The sequence below is a fragment of the Anguilla anguilla genome, chromosome 12 (assembly GCF_013347855.1).
Source record: "Anguilla anguilla isolate fAngAng1 chromosome 12, fAngAng1.pri, whole genome shotgun sequence".
NCBI classification, from domain to species: domain Eukaryota; kingdom Metazoa; phylum Chordata; class Actinopteri; order Anguilliformes; family Anguillidae; genus Anguilla; species Anguilla anguilla.
Window position 1 is genome coordinate 26,555,844 of NC_049212.1, and position 24,449 is coordinate 26,580,292.

The window sequence follows — 24,449 nt, forward strand, 5'->3', positions numbered from 1 at the left end:
TGAAAGTTTACGAACAGAACCCGAGTAAACTGTTTACCCAAGAGAGGGAGAGGCACGCCGTGTACATAACACATGGCTTGTGGCGAAGGAGGAATGAGCGAGTTTCCTGTTATTTAAATGTGTTTTCGGTCTTACAACGTCCCGGAATCGCACATCGATGAAGAACGAGCACGTTTGGGCAACGTTTGATGGGGAGATTAAGGTAAGGGGTGACTTTGTAATTATCTGTTAGCACTTAAAAAGCTGCTGACTAGAAACATTTCCCAAAATATTTGTATAATTCACCAGTATGCAGTCCCTTTGCGGCTATGCGTCCTTGAAGAGTAAAATAGGTTTGTCACTGGTTAAAATGCAGTATACCAAATAAATTCAGCAATTATTTCTCCCCGTTGTAAAATGAGAATTATACAGATTGCCAGCGCCGGAGCATAGGCTATTTACAATGACTGTATGCTATAAATCACTAATGCCAAAGTACTAAATTTACTGTCGTAACAAAAATTATTATCAACTGGTGAACCAGTGGGTGAAGTGTTGCTATTTAGCCTATTCAACAGTTGAAATGTCTAATACCGGTAGCCTGTTTTCGGCGTATCGTTGTGTGAAATGAGGCTACTGCTTTGAAGCTGAAATAAAACTAGCATATCGAGTAACAGAAAGGTTGGTGTAAAGAGTATGTTGTGAGCAAATTTTCGGTCTCGTGGTGGGCGATACGGACTAGGCGTCTAAATGACTAACCTAATCATTTCATTTTGCTGAGGAAATATAATGTAACGTTTATGTTGCTGGTTTAGTAGGACTCGTCAGGGTGCAGTCATAGGCTACTCGTCACTGACTCGCCTGCATGATTTTGTGTCATGCAGAACTTTGTGCACAGATCGGCTTTTTCCGACAGCGCAGCGAAGTAGAAAATAGTGTATAGTTTCCTAACGGGTTTATCCAGTAATCATCATCTTATGTCTACATTTTCCCTATTCAAAGACAGTTTGTGAAATTTAAAGTAGGCTACGTTATTTCTTTGGGGCGGATGTGTAACCCAAGTAATTTTTCTTTTGTTGAGATTCGGAAAGTTCAGAACGTTTTTTTTTTTCTTCTGAGAGTGGAAAGAAAATGACATTTCTGCTTGCTTAAAGTTGCGCTCAGTGAAAAGTTACTCTGATCATCATATTCTGATTATGATCGACTGATGATTGTTGTTCCTTCGTGCTGTTTGTAGGGGACAGTAGGCATAAATGTGACAGTTTTTGGATTTTGCTCATTTACTATTTAGCCTAGCATTATGAATTTTTACTTCAAACAGCTTTGACATATCAGTGGTCATTACCTGTTTTAATTATGTTCATAACCTAATCGAGCCGCATACAATGTAAACCAAAGTACAAGCAGTTCGATGTTCCATTCATATGGCCGTCAGTATAATTGTAACAGTAAATCTGTGGAGGTTTTTTTGCACATAGTCAATGAAACACATATCCAATGGAAACATGAGACCAGCCGCATCATCACATTATGAAGCATGGGGATTTATTTATGAAAAAAGACTGTGCAAACATTGACCCACAAGCAACTTCCGGAAGGCTGCTTTTGTTTGCTTAACTTCCAGATAAGATTTTACAAAGCAAATAGCCTACTATACAGACCAATCTGGTGTGTGCTTCTTATAAAAACTTGTGACCAGGTGGCTGTTTCTTTTCCATAAATCACTTGGAGCATCCATAAATTAATTACCTCAATGCAGCTGGCAAAAATAGCTGAACAAATTTATTATTAAATCCTGAACTAGCTTAAAAAATTCAAACACGTTTATAAGCAAAATTAATGTAATGTAACCATTAAACACCTGGTCTCCTCAAAAGGACACTACATGTGTATCTATTTTATCTAATCTCCAAATCTGAAGCCCTTTCCACAGGAATCTGATGAGAGGCAGACATTTGTGAACTGCCTTGCACTTGTGATGGTTTTCACAGTTACTGCTGGTGGTACATTGATGTGGTTGTCGACAGACCTTATGTGTGTGACTAATTAATTAGGGTGGTTTGGTGCTTGGGTGAATAAAGGTGTAGGATACGTATTTGTGTGACTAATTGGTTAGTGTGGTGTGGTGTGGTGTTTGGTGTTCTGGTGTATAATGGTGGGGGGAATGTATGTGTGAATGTCTCTCATCCTGGCTTCTCAAAGGCTCTGCCATCTCTCTGCACCAAGCTGTGAGCGTTTGGCACAGTGATCGGTCCACACGTCCTCAAACACAGTCTCTCCCTTTATTATTTTTTATTTCCTTTTCCTGAGTGTGCGAGTGAATCATTTTGTAATGCTTATAAAGTATGAACATGTAGGTCTAATCTCTTTCCGTGCTGTGCAATAAAGGATACGGTAAAAACCCTTTCTCTCTCATTGGCCTGTTAGCTTGTGGTATTACTCTGAACAGTTAGGGCTTTACTGTCGCAACATCATGTCCAGCATTCGTCAGTGTTCTTAATTATTTACCCGTTTTTCTCGCGGTTTCCTCACCGCGTCACACAAACAAAAAAAAGGAACTAAAACACAAACAGCACAGACTACTGTGAGATAAGGGTGTGAGGACATTATCATTCTTGCCAGTCTGTTGATGTGACCATTGGGGCTGTCACAACAAGTCCTATCCCCCCTGCAGTGATGCAGTCATGGTCTCAGTTGCGGTTGAAGCGGCTGCCTGCCAAGGCTCCCATGCTGTCGACTGCATGCTAACGCAACGCACTGCCGATAGCAGAAGGGGTTTGCGCGGACGTAACAAACAAAAATGACCTGGATGGCTTCAGCGCAGGTGGCGCAGAGGAAAGCTCAGGGTGAGGACGCCCAGTCCCGGCGCTGTATGGGCGGGGCTGTGTCACTGTCTGGCCTTCACAGCGTGGCCGTTGCTGCCCTGAGTCACCTCGGTAATCTTGCTGTCCAAAATTTCCATTTCTCCCTGGCTTCCTGTTTCTCAATGCGCATTGCTGCAATCTCTTCGCTGTGTTTTCGTCAGAAATGAAATGTGCTCTTTTGAAATGATCTTTCTTTTCCCGCCGAGTAGACACTGTCACAAGTACAACAAGGACATTTTAAAGGATTGCACATGTGTAATACAATGGTGTGACCGTGTCTTCAGCTAGCGTTTGCCCACATCACCGCATAAGTTGGCGTTTGATTTGTTCTCTCTGCGCCACTTCAAATCTCTTTCACTCAAAACGACACGCGTGCCCAACGTCAGTTAAAAATGCCCAAGATTGCAATACCCTGCAATATGGTTTTTGGTCTTCAGGGGAATAATGTGATGGTGCTTGCTGAGTATGAAACAGATGTATATGGCAATCAATTAGCATATTATCAGATGCAGAATCAGAAATGTGCCCTTAAAATACATTTGATCTTATTCTCTCATCAGTGAAAACCACATAAAAGAATAACTACTCATAATGGTAGCTATGACAAACACTATCTTTTATTGCATTTTCCAAAAAATCTTAACTTTAAAATGCAGGTTTTTGTTTTTTTGCTAAAAATTGTAACATTTTCAAGCTGTGTAAGAACACAGGGGTATAAAATCTTTACACGAAGGTCAAAACTAAAAGAAAACATAGTAGCAGAAATTCACAGAAATCTTTACAGAAATCCACAGGTGATAGATGAGGTTTCACAGCACAAGGGTGACTACTTTCAGGGCAAATGCAAGCAGATGCCTAAGCCGCATATCACAGATTTTATTTGCTGTTGTTCGGTTTGTGTGTGTATCTGTTTGAATGCCTGGCACTCACAGTTGGGAAATTTGGGTTATGGTCTTCACTGCCTCCCCTAGAACAAAAGCCACCCCCATTTCTGCCTCAAATTACTATTCTCCCACCCCCTCCGCGTTTTTTCCATTGCATGGAATGGAAAAGAGAGGAGGAGGAGGAAGAGCAGGGGAGGAAGAGGGGGAGGGGGAATCAGCCGGTGTCTGTAATAGCATCTTCTTCCTGCACCGTCTGTCACCGCAGTTGCTTTCAGCTGGCGTGGTGCCGCCGCTGTGGTAAGAGCTAGGCTGTGCCTTCAGTGTCACGTCAAAGTATGCGTGGCTTCTCATCCGTGCTGCTGTGGATGCTTTCTGTCACAAGGTTTGGTCTCTTCTAGGTTTGAGTGTGAGGGTTCATGACAGACAGGCTAAAATTTGGATTCAAATTCCTAATGTACACGTACCGTGGCTTTTGTGGTTCCCCGTACTTTGACCACTTTAACACAAGAGGGCAGCAGAAATCTAGATAACGCAGGACACTGGCTGAGCACCCAGGAAAGCAAGTGTGAAGCCACCATGTACCACCCAATTCATTGTAAGTAGATGGGACGATCCAGTTCTGATTAGCTTTTCAAAATAATTTTCTAGAAATGGTTATGTTTATCTTGTTCATTAATCTTACTACATAAATATAGGCAGTGTAGCCTGTTACAGTTTCTGGCGTTCACACATCTGACAAAGCAGAATGAACAAAAAGTTTGCCATCGTTGCAAATTACAGGGCAAAAGCAAAGCTATGACAAGAATTTACTTTTATTTACGCAAGCCACTTTACAGTTAACACTGTGATAAATTTTCAATGCAAGTGTGTTTATGTACTACCCAACCAAGTTGTTAAGTGTGCATTTTATTTTTTTATGGCGTTCTGTGTAAATCAACAAAGAACATGCAATGTCACATAATTATTTTTACATATTTTGATCTCTCCATTATTTGACTAAAAACAGCATTTAAACGATAAAATAAAATTGCATGTCCAGCTTTAATACATAACTAAGCAACTGGATATTTCATAAATCAATAAATACGATTTAGGTAGTCAATGGATTTGATTTAGGCCAAAAACTATAGCACAATGTAAAAACACACACACACACACACACAATTTTGATGTCTCCCTTGTTGAAATTACATAAAAAGATTTTTCATAGGTAAAAGTATGTAGTTTAACACAGAAACAGGAGTATCCTTATTAACAGAAGGTTTTTTTAGAACGAGGTACATATAAACATGTTTTATTACAGTGTATTCAGAAATGCATTGTTACACTTGCTCAGTATGACAGATTCAGCTGTGTGAAGCAGTGTGGCATAATGGTTAGGGAACTGGGTTTTAGTTTTGAAGTTGTTGGTTTGATCCCGGTGAATCAAACCCGTCATTGTGTCCTTGAATAATAAGGTACCTATCCTGAATTCCTTCAGTAAGTATACAGCTGTATAATGGCTGGTATGTAAAACCTATAAGTTGTGTAGATCGCTCTGGATAAGAGCATCTGTTGAATGTAACATAAGTGCATGTTTTGAGGCCTTATGTTTTAAGAAAGCTGTTCCTTTAGAGTTATTGATACTTATTATCACTTTTTACCACAGTAGGCAGATACATTTGTTTACTGCTACATTCATACATTTTCTTGTCCGCTTGGGGGGCTTTATTTTTTATCTTTTTTTGTATAACTTCAGAATGTTGTGCTGACAAGAACAGGCCTTTCAGTGCATTTTGTCATGCCACTTTCTCGATCTAAAATAAGCTATTCTGGGCTTTTGTTATCTTTTCTTTGTTGTACCACCACGGCCTACAGAAAGCACAGGAAGTGGATGCTGCCCTGTCTTGTCATTTCAGTTCCTCAGTTTGTCTGTGCGCGCTCTGAAGGATAGTCTGTTCTCGGCTTGATTTCCATTGGGTCAGACGGCCTTATTTATATTCCGTGCACACAGAACAAGATGACCTTCTACAGCTGCCATTCCTCCACCGACTGCAGACATGTTGAACACAGGGTCTTTTCTTTTCTCCTTTGTCATGCTCCGCCCAAACATGATTCGCTGAGAGAACGACAAATTAAATGTTCCAGAACTTCCTTTCTGAAGTTGAGAAGTCTGCATTGACAAGCGCAGTTTGACGTGTCTGTAGTAAAGTTGAAGTACCCACGTGATTCACCAGATTCTCATCAGATGGCTGCACTTGTTGCTAACACAAGAGAAGCAATCTGACCCTAGCAGCTCGCCCTGCCATAGTATGCCTTCAGAGGTTGTGCATGTGTATATTACCCAACAGTTCTTTTAAAAAAATATTTTTAAAAGTAGGCCTAGTTTAATGTTAGTTTTGGCTGGAACAATTTCCTGTGGTGCATGCAACCTGAGACCACTGCATTCATGGAAAGAAGTACCAGCATGATGCAAGGATGGATGTTTATGCTTAGTATTGTGAATGAATGCTGTAAAGTGAATCTGTTCATGTGTACAGCCTCTGGAAACATAATGGTACTACCACTGTACAAGCTGCTTTGGAGTTACCTGAAGTGCATTTTCTTGTTTTTAGCCACAAACCCCCAAATGCCCTATAGCCATTGAAAAGTTACATTGAAACAGTACAAATATCTAGGATATCCTTCATTGCACAGACAAACTGTAGGCAAATCATAAACTGTATACTAAACTACATTGTATAATATAAAAAAAACTGAAAGTGAATGATCCCTTTGAGTGGTTTACCAACATAATTTAGCGGATAAATATGGAATTCCAATTTATACTCGCTTCCATATTCCATTCAATGTGGTAAATAGTCACAGTATAACAATAATGGGTGCTGGGTGAAGGCATCAGAATAACCACTTTTAGGTTTGCAATTTCAGGGGGTCTTGGGAAATAAAACATTTGGGAAGCCCTGATTTAAAGGCTACTTAAAAAATATATATATATATATTAATATAGGTTTATTGTTGTATTTATGTTTTTTATCAATCATAAGTTTTAAGCACTGTTTTTGCAGGTATGTTTTATGTACATTTCATGTTACAAGGTGCATTTGCTTCACTACAGCCCTAATTATGTCATCTTAAAACACTGTATTTTTGCCATTCTTACTTATGTCAAATACTGTGTAATATCGTTCCATATTACCTTTATACACGTCGCCGATAAAATACTCTTTTAGAAATGCATAAATAAGTAGACTGTCACGCACATTAACCATTTTTATTTTTCAGGGACTACATGGACTGACGAAACATCTTACAACGGAGTTTACGGTTTAAAATGTGGTTGAGCAACTTCCTGAAAGTCGCCTGGTACAAAAGTGTCATATCTGCAGCGCTGACACTTGATGTGCGTCACATGGCCTAGGTTCGGCTTCGATGGACTCGCAGAAGTCTGGACTGGACTGGACTGGATATTCATAAAAAGAGGCGCGTTTAATCATAAAAGCATCATCCTTGTGAATCAGAGGGCGTGGACTAAAACGCTTTGTTCTGAGAAACCCCTCCTCGCCTGACAGCGCGGAAGATACGGATTGCAGCATGGGTCAATCCCCCTCCGTATCTCCGTGCGCCACCGTTGTCCCAGGTAAAGCGAAAGGAAAATCGGCGGAGACGACAGCAAGGCGAATGAGAATACGAAGAATAACAAGTGAGGAGCAAGGAGGTGACCGGTTTGACCGGAATCTAGTGAAAAATAAAGAGCTACCCAAACTGGAGGAGAGGGTGTCGGATATTTCTTCGTCAGAGCTCGTAGTAATCGGTTGCGCAGGTTGGGAGGCATTCGAACCAAGGGAGTCGCTTCGCGGTCGGACAGAGATAGACCAAATCTCCGTTACCAAAAACACATCTGGTGACCGGCGTGAACCAGTCCGGGCAGTTGTGAGCAAGTATGTCGACGGAAGCGGTGGGGAATTAGATGCCGAATGGTGCGATCTGTGGGCCAACGAACTCAACAGAATCGACTTCACGAACCACCAACGCGACGGTGCGGACACGACCTGGGATTGTGACCGAGATGCCTCGGTCCGGACCATGGAGAATCAAACTTTCAGAGGTAATTGTACCAAACAGGACAGAAGCGCTTCGGAGGCCAGGGCACCACGGGAGCTGGCGGTACCGGTTGGGTCACACGGATTGTGTCCGCCGGAACAGGCTATGAGACGGACTTTAATGAACTTGCGTTTGGACGCTCCGGAAAGAAGTGGAGTGACTGGTTCAGCAGACTCGCAGTTGACTAACTCAATAGACAGTATAGTAAATCGTACTAATGTGTTAATGACTAAAACGCCTGCACCTACTTCCCCTTGTCCGGTCAAAGCGTTCAGGCCGGGAGAGAGGACTCATAGCTGTCCCGTTGAGTCGGGAAACAAGAACAGTTCTCTGAAACAACAGGAAGGATTGCAGAGAACCATACCACCTAGTCATAGCTTCCCCGGGACAATACCGCGGCTCATCGTGACTCGGGAACCGAGTCCAAGTCGATCAGGAGAGTCCTGCCTTTACGAGGGCAGTGGGCCTGGCGTAATCTCCGTGGATTTACCCATGGACGAGGAGTCGCCGTGTTCAGACAGCGGTTGCGGAGGCTCTCCGGTGCCGTCCCTGGTGCTTCGAAAGCTCTCGAGCTCGTCCTCTGCTGGTCTGTCTTCAGCCTCGTCGTTTGAGGAGTCCGAAGACGACTTCACCGGTAGCGACATCGAACCCAATATTACTGCTGTGTTTAACAATATGCTGAGCAGTCCAGAAGACGTGTCAGGGGTGAGTTAGTGATCTCTCACCCGCTCTCACTCTCTCTCACACACACACACACACAGGCGTGCTTTCTCTTTTATTATTGTTGGAAACAACACTGAAACATTGACACTGTTTTACATTTTGAATTGTACGTCATAAAAGTAACTGAAAACATCGTTTAAATTCATGTATTTCTATAACAATGCACAGTTGAATTCAGTGGCAAGCACGCCTGCTGGTTAGAGCACCCCCGTTTCATGGCGGTACCACGTGATACTATTGTTGCAGATGTGCTAGTGGAATTTCTTACTCAGACAGGCTGACACGCAGTCACACAGGGCTGTCTCTCCCTCTCTCCCTTTCTCTTCGAGAAATTCGAAAACACGTTTGCGTCGCTCTTTTCCAGAGTAGGGGAAAACCTCAAAATGTAATCCAGACTGTCACATGACCGCCACACCTCTGTGGAGAGCTAAACGATTGACGGGCAGACAAGGGGCAGGGGGAGTCTTCTCCATCACTTTCTCATTGTCGCTGCTTGAGTGTTTTGTTTGTTCTATTATCTGTCAGACACATAAACTGCTGTTCCTAACGGTACTACGACTCCTGATGTAGTAATACTGTTTCATATGCTTATTATTATTACTGGTTTTATAATAATTTTCATAATTATTATTGTTATTGTTTTTCTAAATTAGTTTGCATTCACAGTTGTTGAATGTCTTTGCATATGCAAACACACTTGCGTATTTCACACTCTTTCACAGAAGGGCCTCACAGCTTGTGTGATTAGGTTATTCCCATATTTTGCAAATTTTCCAAGAGCTTTTGGAAGTTGGGTGTGTGTAGGTAGAACTGGCCCAACCCAATCCTTAATTATTCTAAAATATGCGTATTATTGAAGGGGACCTCAAAAGCCAGGGTCAGCATCATGTGTTGGATTCTTTGGAAGCCTGGCTGTGTGTCTCTGTCTATAGGTTACCCAGATATGCATCAGTTTCTTTTAGCTGTCACCCCTCCGTTTATCTTTGAATAAGTCGTTTTGTTGCCATGCTTTTTGTTTGGACATTGCACATATGTGTGTTTGTGTCTGCATGTTGCAGTATGTCTGTTGGTGTGGGCAGTGCGCATGTGTGTTGTGGTGTGTGTGCATGTGCTTGTATTGTGCATGCCTATAGATGTAGTGTGTGAAAGGTGATGAACTACTAAGATTACAATCGCGCGCTGTGACAATTTAGAATTTGCATTAATTTCATGAAACTATAATGTTAGCTGAATATAGTTAGCTACCTATTTCATCTGCATTTACCTTTTTTGACAGATTTCCAATCTAGTCAGTTGGCTGTAAATATTTTGTTTAAACACTTTTTGGGTTAAAATGATGCACCAACACAGAACTTAATTCTGTTTTGTGCGGTGCAGTTTGTTACTACAGCAATAATCAGTTTGTTTCATCTGTTGTTTTGCAACACTGTCTTGGAACATCGCTGTTGAATAAGGTTCACATAAATCGATACATAAATAACCAGGGAGTTATCTGTGCGTCGGGTTTCCGTCCCTGAAGCCCCTCCCCTTTTTAGAACTGTTATCTTTCTCTCCTCACACCCACTCCTCCTCCTTCCTCCAATGTCCATGCGTGCCCTGCAGCTCCTCATGTGTTCCTTCAGCAGGAGGGGGCCTTCTTTAACGGGACGCGATCAAAGCGCCCGGATTTAAGAGGTGAGGGCTGAATCGCAGCTCATCGGGGAAGACCGCACAGCGATCGTGCGCTCCTGCTGTACTGAGACGCCGGCACGTGCGCGTGGTGCTCTGCGCTTCCTGCATCCCTTCCTTTACCTGAGAAGTACACACACCAGGGATTCATTACACAAATGAAAAGAGCATATACGCTAACACACTTAGCCTTCTTCCTGCTGGCCTGCTATCCTTTAGCTTCCTGTACACAAGGGAAATTATGTCATGGCATGTGCTTTCTTGTGTTGCGAATGACATCACAAGTGCCTGGCAGGAAAGGTTAATTCACAGTTTCAAATGGCAAAGAATGCAAGGAATGATGGGGACTGGAAAAGCAGGATGCTGTTCTTAGGAATTGACCAATCAGATTGCATAGCTTCTGAAATGGGTGTGAATTTTTGTGGACTTTGAAGAACTGTGTTGAGTGCCACAGTGAGTCGCCTGATGTGGTTGAATAATTTTTTTTAATCACACCAGTGCAGTATCTGTACATTTCTAGATTTCATGTTTCCTTGAAAGGAATCAGAAAGAATTCAAGTATTTCCAGTACATATCTGACCCAGCGCTGACATATGCACACACACACACACACACACACACACACACGCTTGTCTTCCCACAATGTCCCATGGTACCCATATTGACCAGAGATCTGGGTTACGCTGTTTTCAGTTGTTTTGCTTATATGATCTGAGCCTTTTCAGATTACGCAAGTGCGTGCAAATCTATTTGCATGCTGAGCCGTTGTCAGTTGACTGAATCTCCATTAGGGGTGTGGGCTGTTGGAGTGTCTGTAATGAGAGCTCAAATGGGATTTTTGAATATACCCCCCACATTTTTACTGATTTTGTAATAAAGTCCCATCCTCCACTCTAGACCTGTCCTGCCCCCGCAGTCTGTGAATTGGAGCACTGGAATGAGCCCCCCCACAAGAGCACAATCCCCATTGTAAATTTGGGGATAGTGCTGTCTCTGCTGTTGGTTTTGCAGTGCATGCTGGGAAGGGAGATCTTTTGTATGGCAAATGGGCAGGAGCCCCAGCAGCAAAATGAGTGCACCCACTGCGATGCATGTGCACAGGCGTATACACACACACACACACACACAGACACACACACATACACACGTACATGTGCGTTTAGGCGGATGCAAACACATTCACAGTTCAGGGAGCGTAATGGAAAATTGAGCTGAAGGTGGTTCTGTTGCTAGGTGACGAGGCTGCCTTATATGGCGTTGTTTAGTTTTTTTTTCTCTCGCTCTCTCTCACCCAGCAGTATCTCTGAAATTGTGTCTCAGACCAAACTTGTGGTACTACATCAAAACTGTTTCTGGAACATTCCTACTGAACCTCACAGCTGTGGGACAGAGTTCAGGGTAGTATGTATCAGTACAGATGCGATAAACCCTGGACCTCCCCGCAGCATCTTTGGCACTTGTGTTCTTATGTATTGTGTGTGTGTGTGTGTGTGTGTGTGTGTGTCTGTGGGTGTGTGTGTGTAGGTGACACAGGGCCTGAAACTGTGGTTGAGATGTACTGCAGAAGGGGAGGGGATGTGGTTGAGAGAGAGAGTCTGTCAAAAAAATTTAAAAGAGCAATGATAAAATAACGAGGGCAGAACAGTGTAGCAGCAAAATGAATGTGTTGGGCATGTTCGATCCCCTCAGTTCACTTGGATTCAGTTCGCTTTATTGGCATGAAATGCAAATGGAAAGTACTGCCAGAGCCTGTGGGAAACAGAGAAGTGGAACAAGTAGTTTTACACAATTAACATTAGATTAACAGAAACGCTGAGATCATGATGATAACTAACAGTTATATAGAATAAATAAAAAAAATGAGGGGGGCACCCTATAGACAATGAAGCTGATATCGATACCCAATATTTTCCTGTCCATGGTGGCTGATGCCCAAATGGGTACGGGCCATATTTTACAGTTATAGCACAAGTGCAAACTGCAACATGCGTTCAACAACTTATGAAGAATGAACGCAATACATTATATTTGAATAATATTTAAACTTTGCTTACTTTCTCCTTGAGCAGACGTGATGAGAGAAGAACACACTGCCAGGCATTGTGTAGGTTAGATTTAGAGAACAGAATACAAAAAAAAAAGCCCAGAATTTGAAAAACACGCCTTTCAGTCCTCCACATTTTACGCAGCTGTAGCAAGTCGTGCGAGCTGCAAGTGTTTTGTCATTCTCACTCATGATGTAAAAATCCCACGCGGCCAAAATTTTTGTATAATTCCCAGCATAAGCGGCACGTTAAGTGTGTGAATTCCCTGCTGCTCGTATGTTGCGCTGCCCATTATCTTAGCATTGGGCCCATACCAGTAAGTTCATTTAAGTTTATGGGAAGGTATGACTCCAGTATTACCGTGCATCCCTAATAAAAAGATAGCCTACTCGAAAGAGAAAAAAAAGACTTCCAGCTGTTATTATTATAGTTGTTGTTGTATTGTTGGGTGGTTACTCTCTGTACCTGGCAGGCTGAAACATGTTGTGTGGTGAAGTGGGTACTTGGCCCTTCCCGTAAAATGATTTGCAGCTTTTCCTCAGGGCGTCAGGGAAGAAAGTTTGTTTTTAAGACAGGAAAATGTACTGAAATAGACTTTTCTTATTTTCAGTGTTTTTCCCGCAGCGTATTTCTGCCTCCACCTGACCTGTGTCACAGTGGCCACATGAACGTTTCTTTTTAACTTCTGTGTTTCTCGGTGTCTAAGGTGTGGGCACTGAGCCTATGCTTGGGATCTGCCTCGGTCGTGAAGAGAGACTCTGCCGGTGTGCATTTTCTCTTTGGCCCTCATAGAAATTCAGGTTATTTTGGGATTATTGGTCCATGTTCCAATATTTAATATTTAATATAATATAATATTTTCATAGCTTTTCTGAAGCAGTGCTTATCTGAAGCTGCTTTGTGTTGGTGAAGCAGTGCTTATCTGAAGCTGTTTTGTGTTGGTGAAGCAGTGCTTATCTGAAGCTGCTTTGTGTTGGTGAAGCAGTGCTTATCTGAAGCTGCTTTGTGTTGGTGAAGCAGTGCTTATCTGAAGCTGCTTTGTGTTGGTGAAGCAGTCCTTATCTGAAGCTGCTCAGTGTTTGTGCGGGTTGGTGAAGCAGTGCCTACCTGAAGCTGCTCTGTGTTGGTGCGGGTTTGTGAAGGATTAGAGAGGTTTAGAACCAACTGAATGGGGGGACATTTTCCCAGGTTGACCAATGAGTCTGGGTCTTTAGAGCCTTAGGCTATATAAAATCAATCTCTCTCTCTCTCTCTCTCTCCTCTCTCTCTCTCTCTCTCTCTCTCTCTGTTTCTCTCTGTCTCTCTCTGTTTCTCTCTCTCTCTCTCTCTCTCTCCTTTATCTGGGGGAGAGCATGCTTGTCAAACTGGTTTGTTTCTCTGCAAAGGTGAGGCACGCCTGTGTTCGCTGGAGGAATGCCGAGGAGGAACGCAGAGGCATGGAAAGAGTGGAAGGGAGGAGGGAGAGGTGGAGAGAGGGAGGGGGAGGAATAGGAGTGACCGAGGAATGGGGGCATTGGAAGGCTGGTAGGATCTTTGGGATTATGTGACAGGTGTTCAACTGTTGGTGTCAAAATTACCATGTGTGCGTGTGGGCGGGGGGGGGGGGGTGTTGTCTCTGGGTGAAATCTATACACTGTAGTGTGTGCAAATACTTTAACTCCCCCCCCCCCCCCCCCCCCCTTTTAGAGTGGCTCCCCAAAAACATACATTTTGCTTTCTTTTTCCGTAAGAGAGAGGTTGTGGGTGGGATGACTAGCTAAGCTACTGTGGGATGGATAGAGAGAGAATAATGTTTTGCGTTTTTTGTTGTTTGTCGACTGAATGTAATTCCCATTTATTTTTGTCATCGTGCCGATGAAGCACATTTGAATTTGAAAGAGAGGTGGGTGGAGGAGGCTACAGAAAAGATAGCAGATGGAGAGAGCGAGGGGGAGGGAGGGAGGGAGGGAGGGAGGAACAGATGAGTGCAAACCACAGACGGAGACAGGGATTTAGAGTGTGAGAGAGAGAAAGAGAGGGATTAGCGAGTGTGTGCGTGAGAGAGAGTCCACACTGCCTGCTCAGTGACAGGGAGAATGCGTGCGAAGGAGTAAGATCGTGCCGAGAGACGACCAGCAGACGGAGGGACAGTAGCGAGTGGACCGGGCTGACCGTGAGCGCGGCGGGAGGGGCATGCTGGGGGACGGGCGGTGCGCGGGCGGGGCGGAGGCTCCAGGGCGGTGCGCGTGGTCCTGGCTGCGCTCCCGTTGCCTGAGCGTGTCCGCGTGCGTCTGCGCCTGCGCCTGCGTCAGCGCCTGCCTGCTGCTGCACTACTGCGCCGTGTCCCAGGTAAGGCAGGGGCGGGGCCTCTCTGCTCATGCATGGCCCGTAACCCGCGACGACAGGGCGTGCCGTTCACCTCCTTCTGTGAGGGAAATACAGAGACGCTGTGCTTTTGACTGACTGACTGACTGACTGAATGTTATGTGCTTGTATTGTGTGTGTGTGTGTGGGGGGGGGGGGTGTGGGGGAGGTAGTTCTACATATGGCTGTTATAGGGAGTGGTTAGGGTTAGGGTCTGTGTGCTGGTAGTTCTGTAATTGGCTGTTATAGGGAGTGGTTAGGGTTAGGGTCTGTGTGCTGGTAGTTCTGTAATTGGCTGTTATAGGGAGTGGTTAGGGTTAGGGTCTGTGTGCTGGTAGTTCTGTAATTGGCTGTTATAGGGAGTGGTTAGGGTTAGGGTCTGTGTGCTGGTAGTTCTGTAATTGGCTGTTATAGGGAGTGGTTAGGGTTAGGGTCTGTGTGCTGGTAGTTCTGTAATTGGCTGTTATAGGGAGTGGTTAGGGTTAGGGTCTGTGTGCTGGTAGTTCTGTAATTGGCTGTTATAGGGAGTGGTTAGGGTTAGGGTCTGTGTGCTGGTAGTTCTGTAATTGGCTGTTATAGGGAGTGGTTAGGGTTAGGGTCTGTGTGCTGGTAGTTCTGTAATTGGCTGTTATAGGGAGTGGTTAGGGTTAGGGTCTGTGTGCTGGTAGTTCTGTAATTGGCTGTTATAGGGAGTGGTTAGGGTTAGGGACTGTATGCAGAGTCCGTTTCCTTGCCGGCTGCGTAGCATTCTGCCTGTCATGGCTGCAGTGGGGTCATATTCAGGGTCATCGATGACGACTGCAACAGGCAGTGTGTGTAGGAGGCTGTTGCTGCGCAGCGGCCAGTGGGATGGGGGGGGGGGGGGGGGGGTCATGGTGTGGGGGGGGCGTCATAGCAACCGTAACAAAAGCATGTCTGTGGTGGAACAGAGCGACGCTGTCTGGTGGGGGGTTTGTGATGGTAATGGGGCGCCCGCTCTAGCTGGCATGGGGCAGGGCTGGGCTAGAGGCCAGTAGCACAGCAAGTAGAAGACACGGGATTCCTGCCGTTCTTTCCACAGCACATAATGCGCAGGGCAAGGCTGAGGGTTACACTTACGGTTAGTGTTCGGGTTATGGTTAAAGTTACCGTTAGGGTTGTGGTTAGGGTTATGGTCAGGGGTTTGGGTTGTGGTTAGGGTAATGGTCAAGGGTTTGGGTTATGGTCAGGGGTTTGGGTTGCAGTTGGGGTTGTGGTCAGGGGTTTGGGTTGCGGTTGGGGTTATGGTCAGGGGTTTGGGTTGCAGTTGGGGTTGGGGTTATGGTCAGGGGTTTGGGTTGCAGTTGGGGTTGGGGTTATGGTCAGGGGTTTGGGTTGCAGTTGGGGTTGGGGTTATGGTCAGGGGTTTGGGTTGCAGTTGGGGTTATGGCTGTCCTTGGCTGTAAGGATAGAAGCGCAGTAAAACGCAAACACTCCAGCAGCACGCCTTTTATGGATGCGGCTGTGGATGGGTGTCTGAGTAACAGCCCTGAATGCAAGGGCATGGCCTCTCTCTCTCTCTCTCTCTCTCTCTCTCGGTATCTCAGGTGTGAGGAGCAAAGGAAAAGAAAGGAAGAGTTTTGAAAGGGCCATGTCTAGAACAGATATAGGAGATTTCAGGAAGTGGTGTCTTATCCCGTGTGACCATCAGTTACCATAGCTGCAAGATGTGCGTGCAACATGGTGGCTGTTGCACGCAATAGTGAGTGATTGGGAACAAAACTCCAAGACAGAGTGCAGTTTGCTTTAACTGAGAAAAAAAATGTTCCATTTCAATACAAATGCAGGTTTGACATGATACATGGATTAAAATGTGCCTTATCCTGCTTCCAAGAGGAAAGCATGACCACGTTTGTTTGCCAAACTAGGGATAGGATGTTAAAGAAAGATGGGGAGGTAGTCATACTTGGTAGGTATCTTGCCAGCTAGCTGTGTAATATTAGGCATTTAAGTTACTATAGCTTGCTGAAGCGGAGTGTATAATGTTAAAAGAAAGTAAAAATAAATTTCTCTCCAGCTTGAATATATACATTTGCAGACAGATAAAACATACAACATTCAGTGACATCGTAACACTGAAGATTTCTATACTCTTAGACTATATGCTCAACTTCAGTAGGCTGTAGTAAACACCTAGACAGCTACCTAGCATTACTGGCTGGTTAGCTAGCTACCTAGTGTGGCTAGTCTCCCCGTTTTCTGTTTGGCTATCTTTCTGTCCAAACAATATTTAATTTGGCCAACGAATGAGGTCAGACTTTCCTCCTGGAAGGAGGTTAAGGTGCGACTGAGTTCTTCTCTTGTGTTAGAACCTGTCGTGTCCGTGTCTGCTGTAATTGTCTGCACTCCGAGTTGCCCCGCCCAATCGGCAGTGTCGCGCGCGGTTCATAAGTACGGTAATGGCGGTCATGCGAGAGCACGCCACTCTCTGAAATGCGCTGTGTCCCATCTAAGCACGGCCCTTTGAAAGAGGAGAGATGGCGCTGACATTGGAGAGAGCGCTGACGTGTGGCCCCCCCGGGGCAGTCAGCTCGGGTGTCACACCTGGGGGGGGGGAGAGAAAGAAAGAAAAGAGAGATCACGTTTTAAAATCGGTGTCCATTCATGCAAGTATGTGTGCTCGCGTGTGACCGTTCATGCGTGTGAGTGCATGCTCGGGTGTGTGTGTGTGTCGGCGCGTGAGAGAGCAGAAGACTAACTGGGTCAAACTGAAATGGGGCAGGAATTTGTTTTACTGGGTCGCCTGTCACTCACGATCAGGCGATGGCCCTGTCCCACCCAGTCCTGGTGGTAGAGCTCGGCGCAGCGCGCTGCTAATGCCTCCTGCCTCGATGGCGGTAATCTGGTTAATGGATTGAGCCGGCGTCATGAACGCGCTCCCGCCGGTCGAATCGGCCGAAAGCATCCGTGAAATGACGATGCTTTCCGAGCGTCATCCGGGGCTCGGATGATTGAGCAGATGCTTAGCTCTCGGTTTTGCCCCAAACGCGCGCTGCTATGCATCAGAGCAGCTTCTGGCCCAGCGAAGGGTTAATTCCGCAGCATTACAACACCATGACTCACTCGCTCTGACTCACGCTGCTGATGGGGACTATCGCTGCACACACTCACCTTTGACCTCCAGCAATCTTAGTGGAGAAGAGCTGATGGAAGTGTCGTCAACAGTCTAATGCTCCCTCCCATACACACACACACACACACACACACACACACAAGCACACACACATATAAGGCATCCACGCACACACACATAAGGTACGTACACACATCAGTTAACATCAGCCTGCCCAGGGGCAACATATGGAAATTAGCGATCTAGCTAAATCTGGCACATTTACATCACATGATGTTGATCAATGTGTATTGTCCCTGTCAAATAAATAAATAAATAAATAAATAAAAAATAAAATTTAAACGCACACACACACATAAGGCACATGCACACACACACACACACACATATACATAAGGCATGCGCATACACACACACACACCATACATAGTAACATAGTACACAGTAACTCACACATGCCCTCCATCACTCTCTCACACACCGTTTGTCTCCAGCTTGTACAAGCTGTGTTTGCCTGTGCACGCCAGTCCCTTTAAAAGCTTGGCGGGCGGGGCTGCTGGAGTTTCACATTCCCACAGGTAGACTCTGCCCGCCGGTGCGCGGGGGTACGAGGGCGCCGTTTGGGCGGTGCTGGTAAATGTTTCACGCGCAGGGTGAACGCACTTTAACCCCGACGTTGCACAACTTCTGGGTCCGGTCTCGACCTCGGCGCTCATTTCACACGGCAGCGCAGCGACGAGCGCTCCCCCTGCGCCCCGACTTCACTGGGACACTCGATCGTACGCTGGTGCGGGGTTCTGGCCCCTGCTTGAGCCTGCGGGCGGAGTTGGTCGGCGAGGTTAATGCGTAACCTGCGAAAGGAGTGCTGATATTTGTGTAAGTGGAGAGTGAGGTGGGCGAGCAGTGTTTCTGAAAGGGGTTAAGGTGTGCTGAAGGACTGAGTTTTTTGGATGGTGCAGATTTTAATGCATTCTCTCTCTGTCACAGAACAAGTCGTGGAGGAAGCTGAAGACCATGGTGCAGTGCTCCCCCTTGGTTGCGTCCTTCAAGAAACGCTGGGTCCAGCTTGCCGGGCATGCAGGTGTGTGATCATTTCCTTGTGTGTGCGTGTGTGGGTGTGGCAAGGATAAAGCTCTACACAGTAAAGCCCTTCTCCTGTAACGTCTATGGTCATGTATGTTCTCCTATACATTAGCATGCATGGTCGTGTATGTTCCCCTGTACATTAGCATGTATGATCGTGTATGTTCCCCTGTACATTAGCATGTATGATCGTGTATGTTGTCCTGTACATTCGCATGTATGATCGTGTATGTTGTCCTGTACATTAGCGTGTGGTCATGTGTCAGGTTCTGGTTTTTTCTCCACACAGGGAACTTCCAGGCCGGGGACCGGGGTAAGCTTCTGAAGAAGTACTGCGAGAGCGAGCAGCAGTGCCTGGAGAAGCTAATGAGCGACTCGCTGCGCCCGTTCGTACCCGGGTACTATGGCGTCTCTCAGCTCGACGAGCAGGACTACAATGTGATGGACGACCTGCTGGCGGACTTCGACTCGCCCTCCATCATGGACTGCAAGATGGGCAGCCGGTAAGAGGGGTCAGAGCCCTGCTCCGTGTTTCTGTGTGTCTGACATTTCGTAATTCAGGGAAGTTTAAGGCTCCGGTTATTAAATTAGAAATATGAGTGGAAAGCCATTGTTGCCGGTGTTTCATAGCTCCCCCCGCTTCTCTCTCTTTCAGGACGTACCTGGAGGAGGAGCTGGTGAAAGCTCGGGAGAAGCCAAGGCTCCGCAGGGACATGTATGAGAAGATGGTTGCCGTGGAGCCCGGGGCCCCGAGTGCAGAGGAGCGTGCCCAGCAGGCCGTGCTCAAGCCCCGCTACATGCAGTGGAGAGAGACCCTCAGCTCCACTGCCACACTGGGCTTCCGCATCGAGGGCATCAAGGTCTGTACCAGAGGGTATCAGAATCTGTACTGCGCTATCTGTACCAGGGATTTAGATTTGTACTGCACAGCTTCAAGTAGGGATATCGGTCTGTACTCTAGAATCTATCTCCAATTGCTGAATCTGCAGTACAGATTATTGTGTAAACGGCTGACTCTCCATTGGATATGAGTCTGTACTGCTGACTCTCCATTGGATATATGAGTCTGTGCTGCTGACCCTCCATTGGATATACGAGTCTGTGCTGCTGACCCTCCATTGGATATATGAATCTGTGCTGCTGATCCTCCATTAGACATGAGTCTGTGCTGCTGACCCTCCATTGGATATACGAGTCTGTGCTGCTGATCCTCCATTAGACATGAGTCTGTGCTGCTGACCCTCCATTGGATATATGAATCTGTGCTGCTGATCCTCCATTAGACATGAGTCTGTACTGCTGACTCTCCATTGGATATATTGGCTGAATATCCTTAAGGAAAACGCTGTTACTGCAACAAGGCAACATAACCTACAGACTGAGACCTTAATCATGGTGATTATTTTTAGGAAATGAAACGGTGACTCTGGGAGGTTAGTTTCAGTGGTTAAATTGTTCTAAGTATATCCTCACTGGAGCAACCCTCACACCCTTCTTCTGTGCAGAAAGCTGACGGCACGTGCAACACGAACTTTAAGAAGACCAAACACAAGGAGCAGGTGATGCAGGCACTGAAGGAATTTGTGGGCGGGAACACTCAAATCCTGGTACGCCTTTTTCTGGGGATTTTGGAATAGGGCAGAACGCTCTTAGAGGGGATATAGGTACACCACAGGTTAATGCTGAGTCTGTCCTCAGAGAAGTAGCATGCATCTGCCTGCGTGTGTGTGCATGCATGTGCATGCATGCGACTTGTTTCCTAATTCAGTCAGTTTTATATGAGCTTTATGAGCATAACAAACATTAATATTTGCAAACGAATGCAATGAACAGAAAGAAGCACAGTGCAAAATCACATATTAGGAGAAATAAAGGAAAAAAGTTAAGGAGAACAAACAATTTGCAGTGGTAAGGAATAATTCAATTAAAATATTTAATTTAAAAGAAATCAGAGACGTGGCAAAGTCAAATGAGGGCATGAACAGAAGAAAAGGAGACAAAAAATGAAATGAATTACTCTTTCAATTCAATTCAATTCAGATTAGCTGACATACAGAAAGTAAAAATTGCCAAAGCAAGTAGTATACTCTATAGATTTAACCTAATTATCTTTTCTTTTTCTCTGTCTCGCCCTCCCATCTCCTCCCATTCTGTCTGATAGAAAAGTTACTTGCAGAGATTGGAAGACCTGCGAACAGAACTAGAGAATTCTCAATTCTTCAGAACACATGAGGTGAGGCTTGCATTCCCCTGTACCCATGGTGCTTTGGGGCTACCCAAATACTCCAGTTCACAGGTTGATTGTTCTTACATCAGACCTACTCTGAGTCCTCTGTTTAATCCCTGCTGAGTCAGTGCTGATTGTTCTGATTCCTGTTTTTCTCTAGAGAGTAACACTACTGATTGCTCGGATTCCTTTCTTTTCCAAGTTACAGTGCTGATTGCTCTGATTCCTGTTTGTTGAGTCACAGAACTGATTCCTCTGAGCCATTGTGCTGATTGCTCTGATTCCTATTTGTTAAGTCACAGTGCTGATTGCTCTGATTCCTGTTTGTTGAGTCACTGTGCTGATTGCTCTGATTCCTTTGGGTCACAGTTCTGATTGCTCTGACTCCTGCAGGTGGTTGGCAGCTCACTGCTGTTTGTCCATGACTGCTCGGGGCAGGCACGTGTGTGGATGATCGACTTCGGGAAGACGGTGCCCCTGCCCCCGCCCCTCACCCTGGACCACCGCACCCCCTGGGTGGAGGGGAACCGTGAGGACGGGTATCTGTGGGGGCTGGACAACCTTATCAGCATTCTGAACGCAATGCTGCCCGCGAGCTGAGGGGGGCCCGAAGTGGGATCAGCTCTGGAGGACCTAGGAGATTACCACAAGCGGCCGCCACTTTTCCTCTCTCTGGGAAACAGGGGATGGAGAGAAAAAAAACAGAGGAATGAAATGAGAGAGCTTAACAGCTCGGACAGGATAGAGTGATGAATGCCTTAGAGGGAGACAGGCTGTGCGAACATCTCTCTAGGCAGTGATTCGCTGCCATGTTTCATACTGGTGATGGATTCTAGTGAATCACTGCCTCTCTCATGAACAGCCCATCCCCTTCTTGGGCTCACTACTGCTCCCTGCTGGTGAGAGGGACTGAGGCATTGTTACTCACTTTTTCAATGAGAAAAATCCCCTAAGTGTCCTTAGTGAGAGGGAAAAGTTATTTTATTCCTACATGGACCGATTGAATTTTAAAACTGTTTTACAGATGTGCTACAACACTAGAATCTTGGAAAAGCCTTTGCAGTTATATTTTTTTGGATCATACGTTGTTTAATGTAAATAATATTTTACGTATGCATTGCAGAGACATATGCCATTCTGTGGATATGCTGGTTGTTTCTGTTTTGACTGGAATAGACAATTTTCCTGGGAGAGATTAACTATTACTGAGCTGATTGTGATGACCCCACGTTGGCATTTTAAAGGATAGCTTACTAAACATGGCCCAGGGAAACTATCTCAAGGTTGAGTTGGGTGAAAAGGAAGCCAGTGGAAAATGTGATTGTGGACAGAATATGCAGCAGAGGCGATGGAGGCTGGAAGCAGAGGCGATGGAGATGGATTAAGCTTCTGGGTATTGGATGTTATTCCATCCCCTCTACTGGGCGGCGCAAAGTTGGCGAGAGGAGGAGCTAAACATATTCCAGCTCTGTTCTGAAGAGGTGTGCACTGGCGATGGGCCTCTATCAACTTTCATTCTTTTGTGACCAGCTGGTCTGTATTGCACTGTTATGCCTCAAAGATGCTACTGAACAAAGACTGGAGTCCAAGCTATGTTATTTATCAGGACCTGGGGCAGGTGGAACATATTCAGACCCACCCCCCCCCCCCCTTCCCCCACAAAAAATAAATTAAAAAAAAACAGCTCAGATCTATGGAAGCACATCATTCTCAGTTCTTGAAAGCAACCTGTGACTCATTTTGAGTTCCCACTGGAGATCAGTATCTTGAGCTCTGTTTCAGGTTTTTTGTTTTTACAAATTAAAATTATAGGCTTAAAATTCTAATTTTGTTTCTATATTGTGGGAGTGAAGCTGGTGCCCTTAGATACCATAGATAGCAGCTAGAGCACGTTTGTAACATCATATGATTGACAGACTTGTGTGACACCTTGCACAATGTGAGTTTAGACTTGGTGGAGGGGGGTTCAGGAGCCATTGGTTAAGGTCCGTTTTTTTTTTTTTTTTTTTCCCCCACTGTCATAGTATTGATTTGTTATACTGGCAATGTCTGCTCTGTGTACATTTTGCCTGTATGTAATCTGAAGGTTAAAAATCTATTTTTTAGTCAGAACTCTTAAGCCATAGCAGGAAATGTACACAGACCGCTTCGCACACGACAGTTCCCTATTTTGGCTGTGTGTGGGAGGAGAGACCCAGCCTATCGTATTAACAGCTTGTAACACACAGTCACAGGCCTGCTAAAGGATCTGTGTGTTAGTGTGGTACAACAACAATCTTCTGATCTCAGAGATGGCAATAATGGCAATAGGCTCTTCTGAATTATGAATACTGGGTTTGAAAATATGTTGGGAACTTTCACTGTGATTGTATATGGTTGGTGTGTGAACTTGTACAACTTGTATTTCAAAGGTATATTCTGTCAAAAATGCAAAGGGAGTTTTTTTTTTTTTTAAGATTTGAATCCTTTTAAGATGCAAATTTTGATAAATTATTGATTTCAAAAGAAGTGTTTTTGTGTTTTTATTTTGGGCATGAATGCTTGCTGAATGTTCACAGCATTGTTGTTATAGTATTGACTGAGCCCTTACCATAGGCCTGGAACCAGGAGTTTGGGTGTAACACTCATTCCTTTCCCAGACACTGGCAGGCATAGCATGTGGACCATGAGGCAGTGGACCACCTGTGATTTACATAAGAGGTGAATGTCAGTTGCTGGATATTGATTTTAACAAAATGTGTGACAGGTTCTATTGAGTGTGTTGATTTTCCTGTCTTTTGTGGTGAATGGCTTCAGGAACTGACCCACGTGTGAACTCTTGAGTGTTGGTCTGTCTGCCAACATTCCGACTCAAGTCTTCCTCAGCATTCCATGACCAGAAAGTATTAAAGAACCAGTGGCTTTGAGTGTGTCTGTCTGGAATTCCAAACCCAAAAACAAAAAAAAGTCTCATTCGCCAGAGCTGAAACATGTTTTCAAGCAAAGAGAATCGGTTTTAAATCTATTACTTTTAATAATATTTTCCTTGCCTGTCATATTGGCCTTTGGCAGTACGCTGTTTGTCATATGAGATCATATACCTCACTGCTGTGGGGAAGGGCAGTAGACTGTTTCTGGGATTACTGCTGGCCTTGGCTTTGTTTAGTGCAGCATGTTGAAAGACAGCAGCATTCTGGGTAGGACATCAAAACTTGTGTCCACTCTCTGTGTACAGAAAGCGAATGAAATAAACTGGGACAATGAGCTAAACAGCCTTTATAAGCACCCCTTGTCGCCTCTCATTAAGGTGATCACAGCAGCAGCCTGGGGTATTCCTGCAAATTGGTTTGCTGCTTCATCACGAATGACAGACTTCCCACCGCCGTTCAGCAGTGCACTTTCTGCTTTGGTTTGTCCCCGGGCAAGTCCCAGAGCCGCAGGTTTTCTTGCTTAGCAATAAATATTTACTTTTTTAAAGCA

General features: G+C 45.1%; 1 protein-coding gene across 3 annotated transcripts; it reads left to right on the plus strand.

The window, feature by feature from the left end:
* On the plus strand, nt 1-24,241 carry itpkcb (inositol-trisphosphate 3-kinase Cb). Of its 3 annotated transcripts, XM_035386114.1 has the most exons (8): nt 1-202; nt 6,992-8,515; nt 18,668-18,761; nt 19,053-19,266; nt 19,419-19,623; nt 20,269-20,370; nt 20,925-20,996; nt 21,384-24,241. In XM_035386114.1, exons 2-8 carry the CDS (start codon nt 7,301-7,303, stop codon nt 21,588-21,590), a joined length of 2,109 nt encoding a protein of 702 aa, XP_035242005.1. In that variant the 5' UTR covers nt 1-202; nt 6,992-7,300; the 3' UTR covers nt 21,591-24,241. The 3 variants fall into 3 exon arrangements, with proteins under 3 accessions (XP_035242005.1, XP_035242006.1, XP_035242007.1); XM_035386115.1 differs by lacking the exons at nt 1-202; nt 6,992-8,515 and adding an exon at nt 14,204-14,574; XM_035386116.1 differs by lacking the exons at nt 1-202; nt 6,992-8,515 and adding an exon at nt 18,062-18,556.
* Nucleotides 24,242-24,449: the final 208 nt, after the last annotated feature.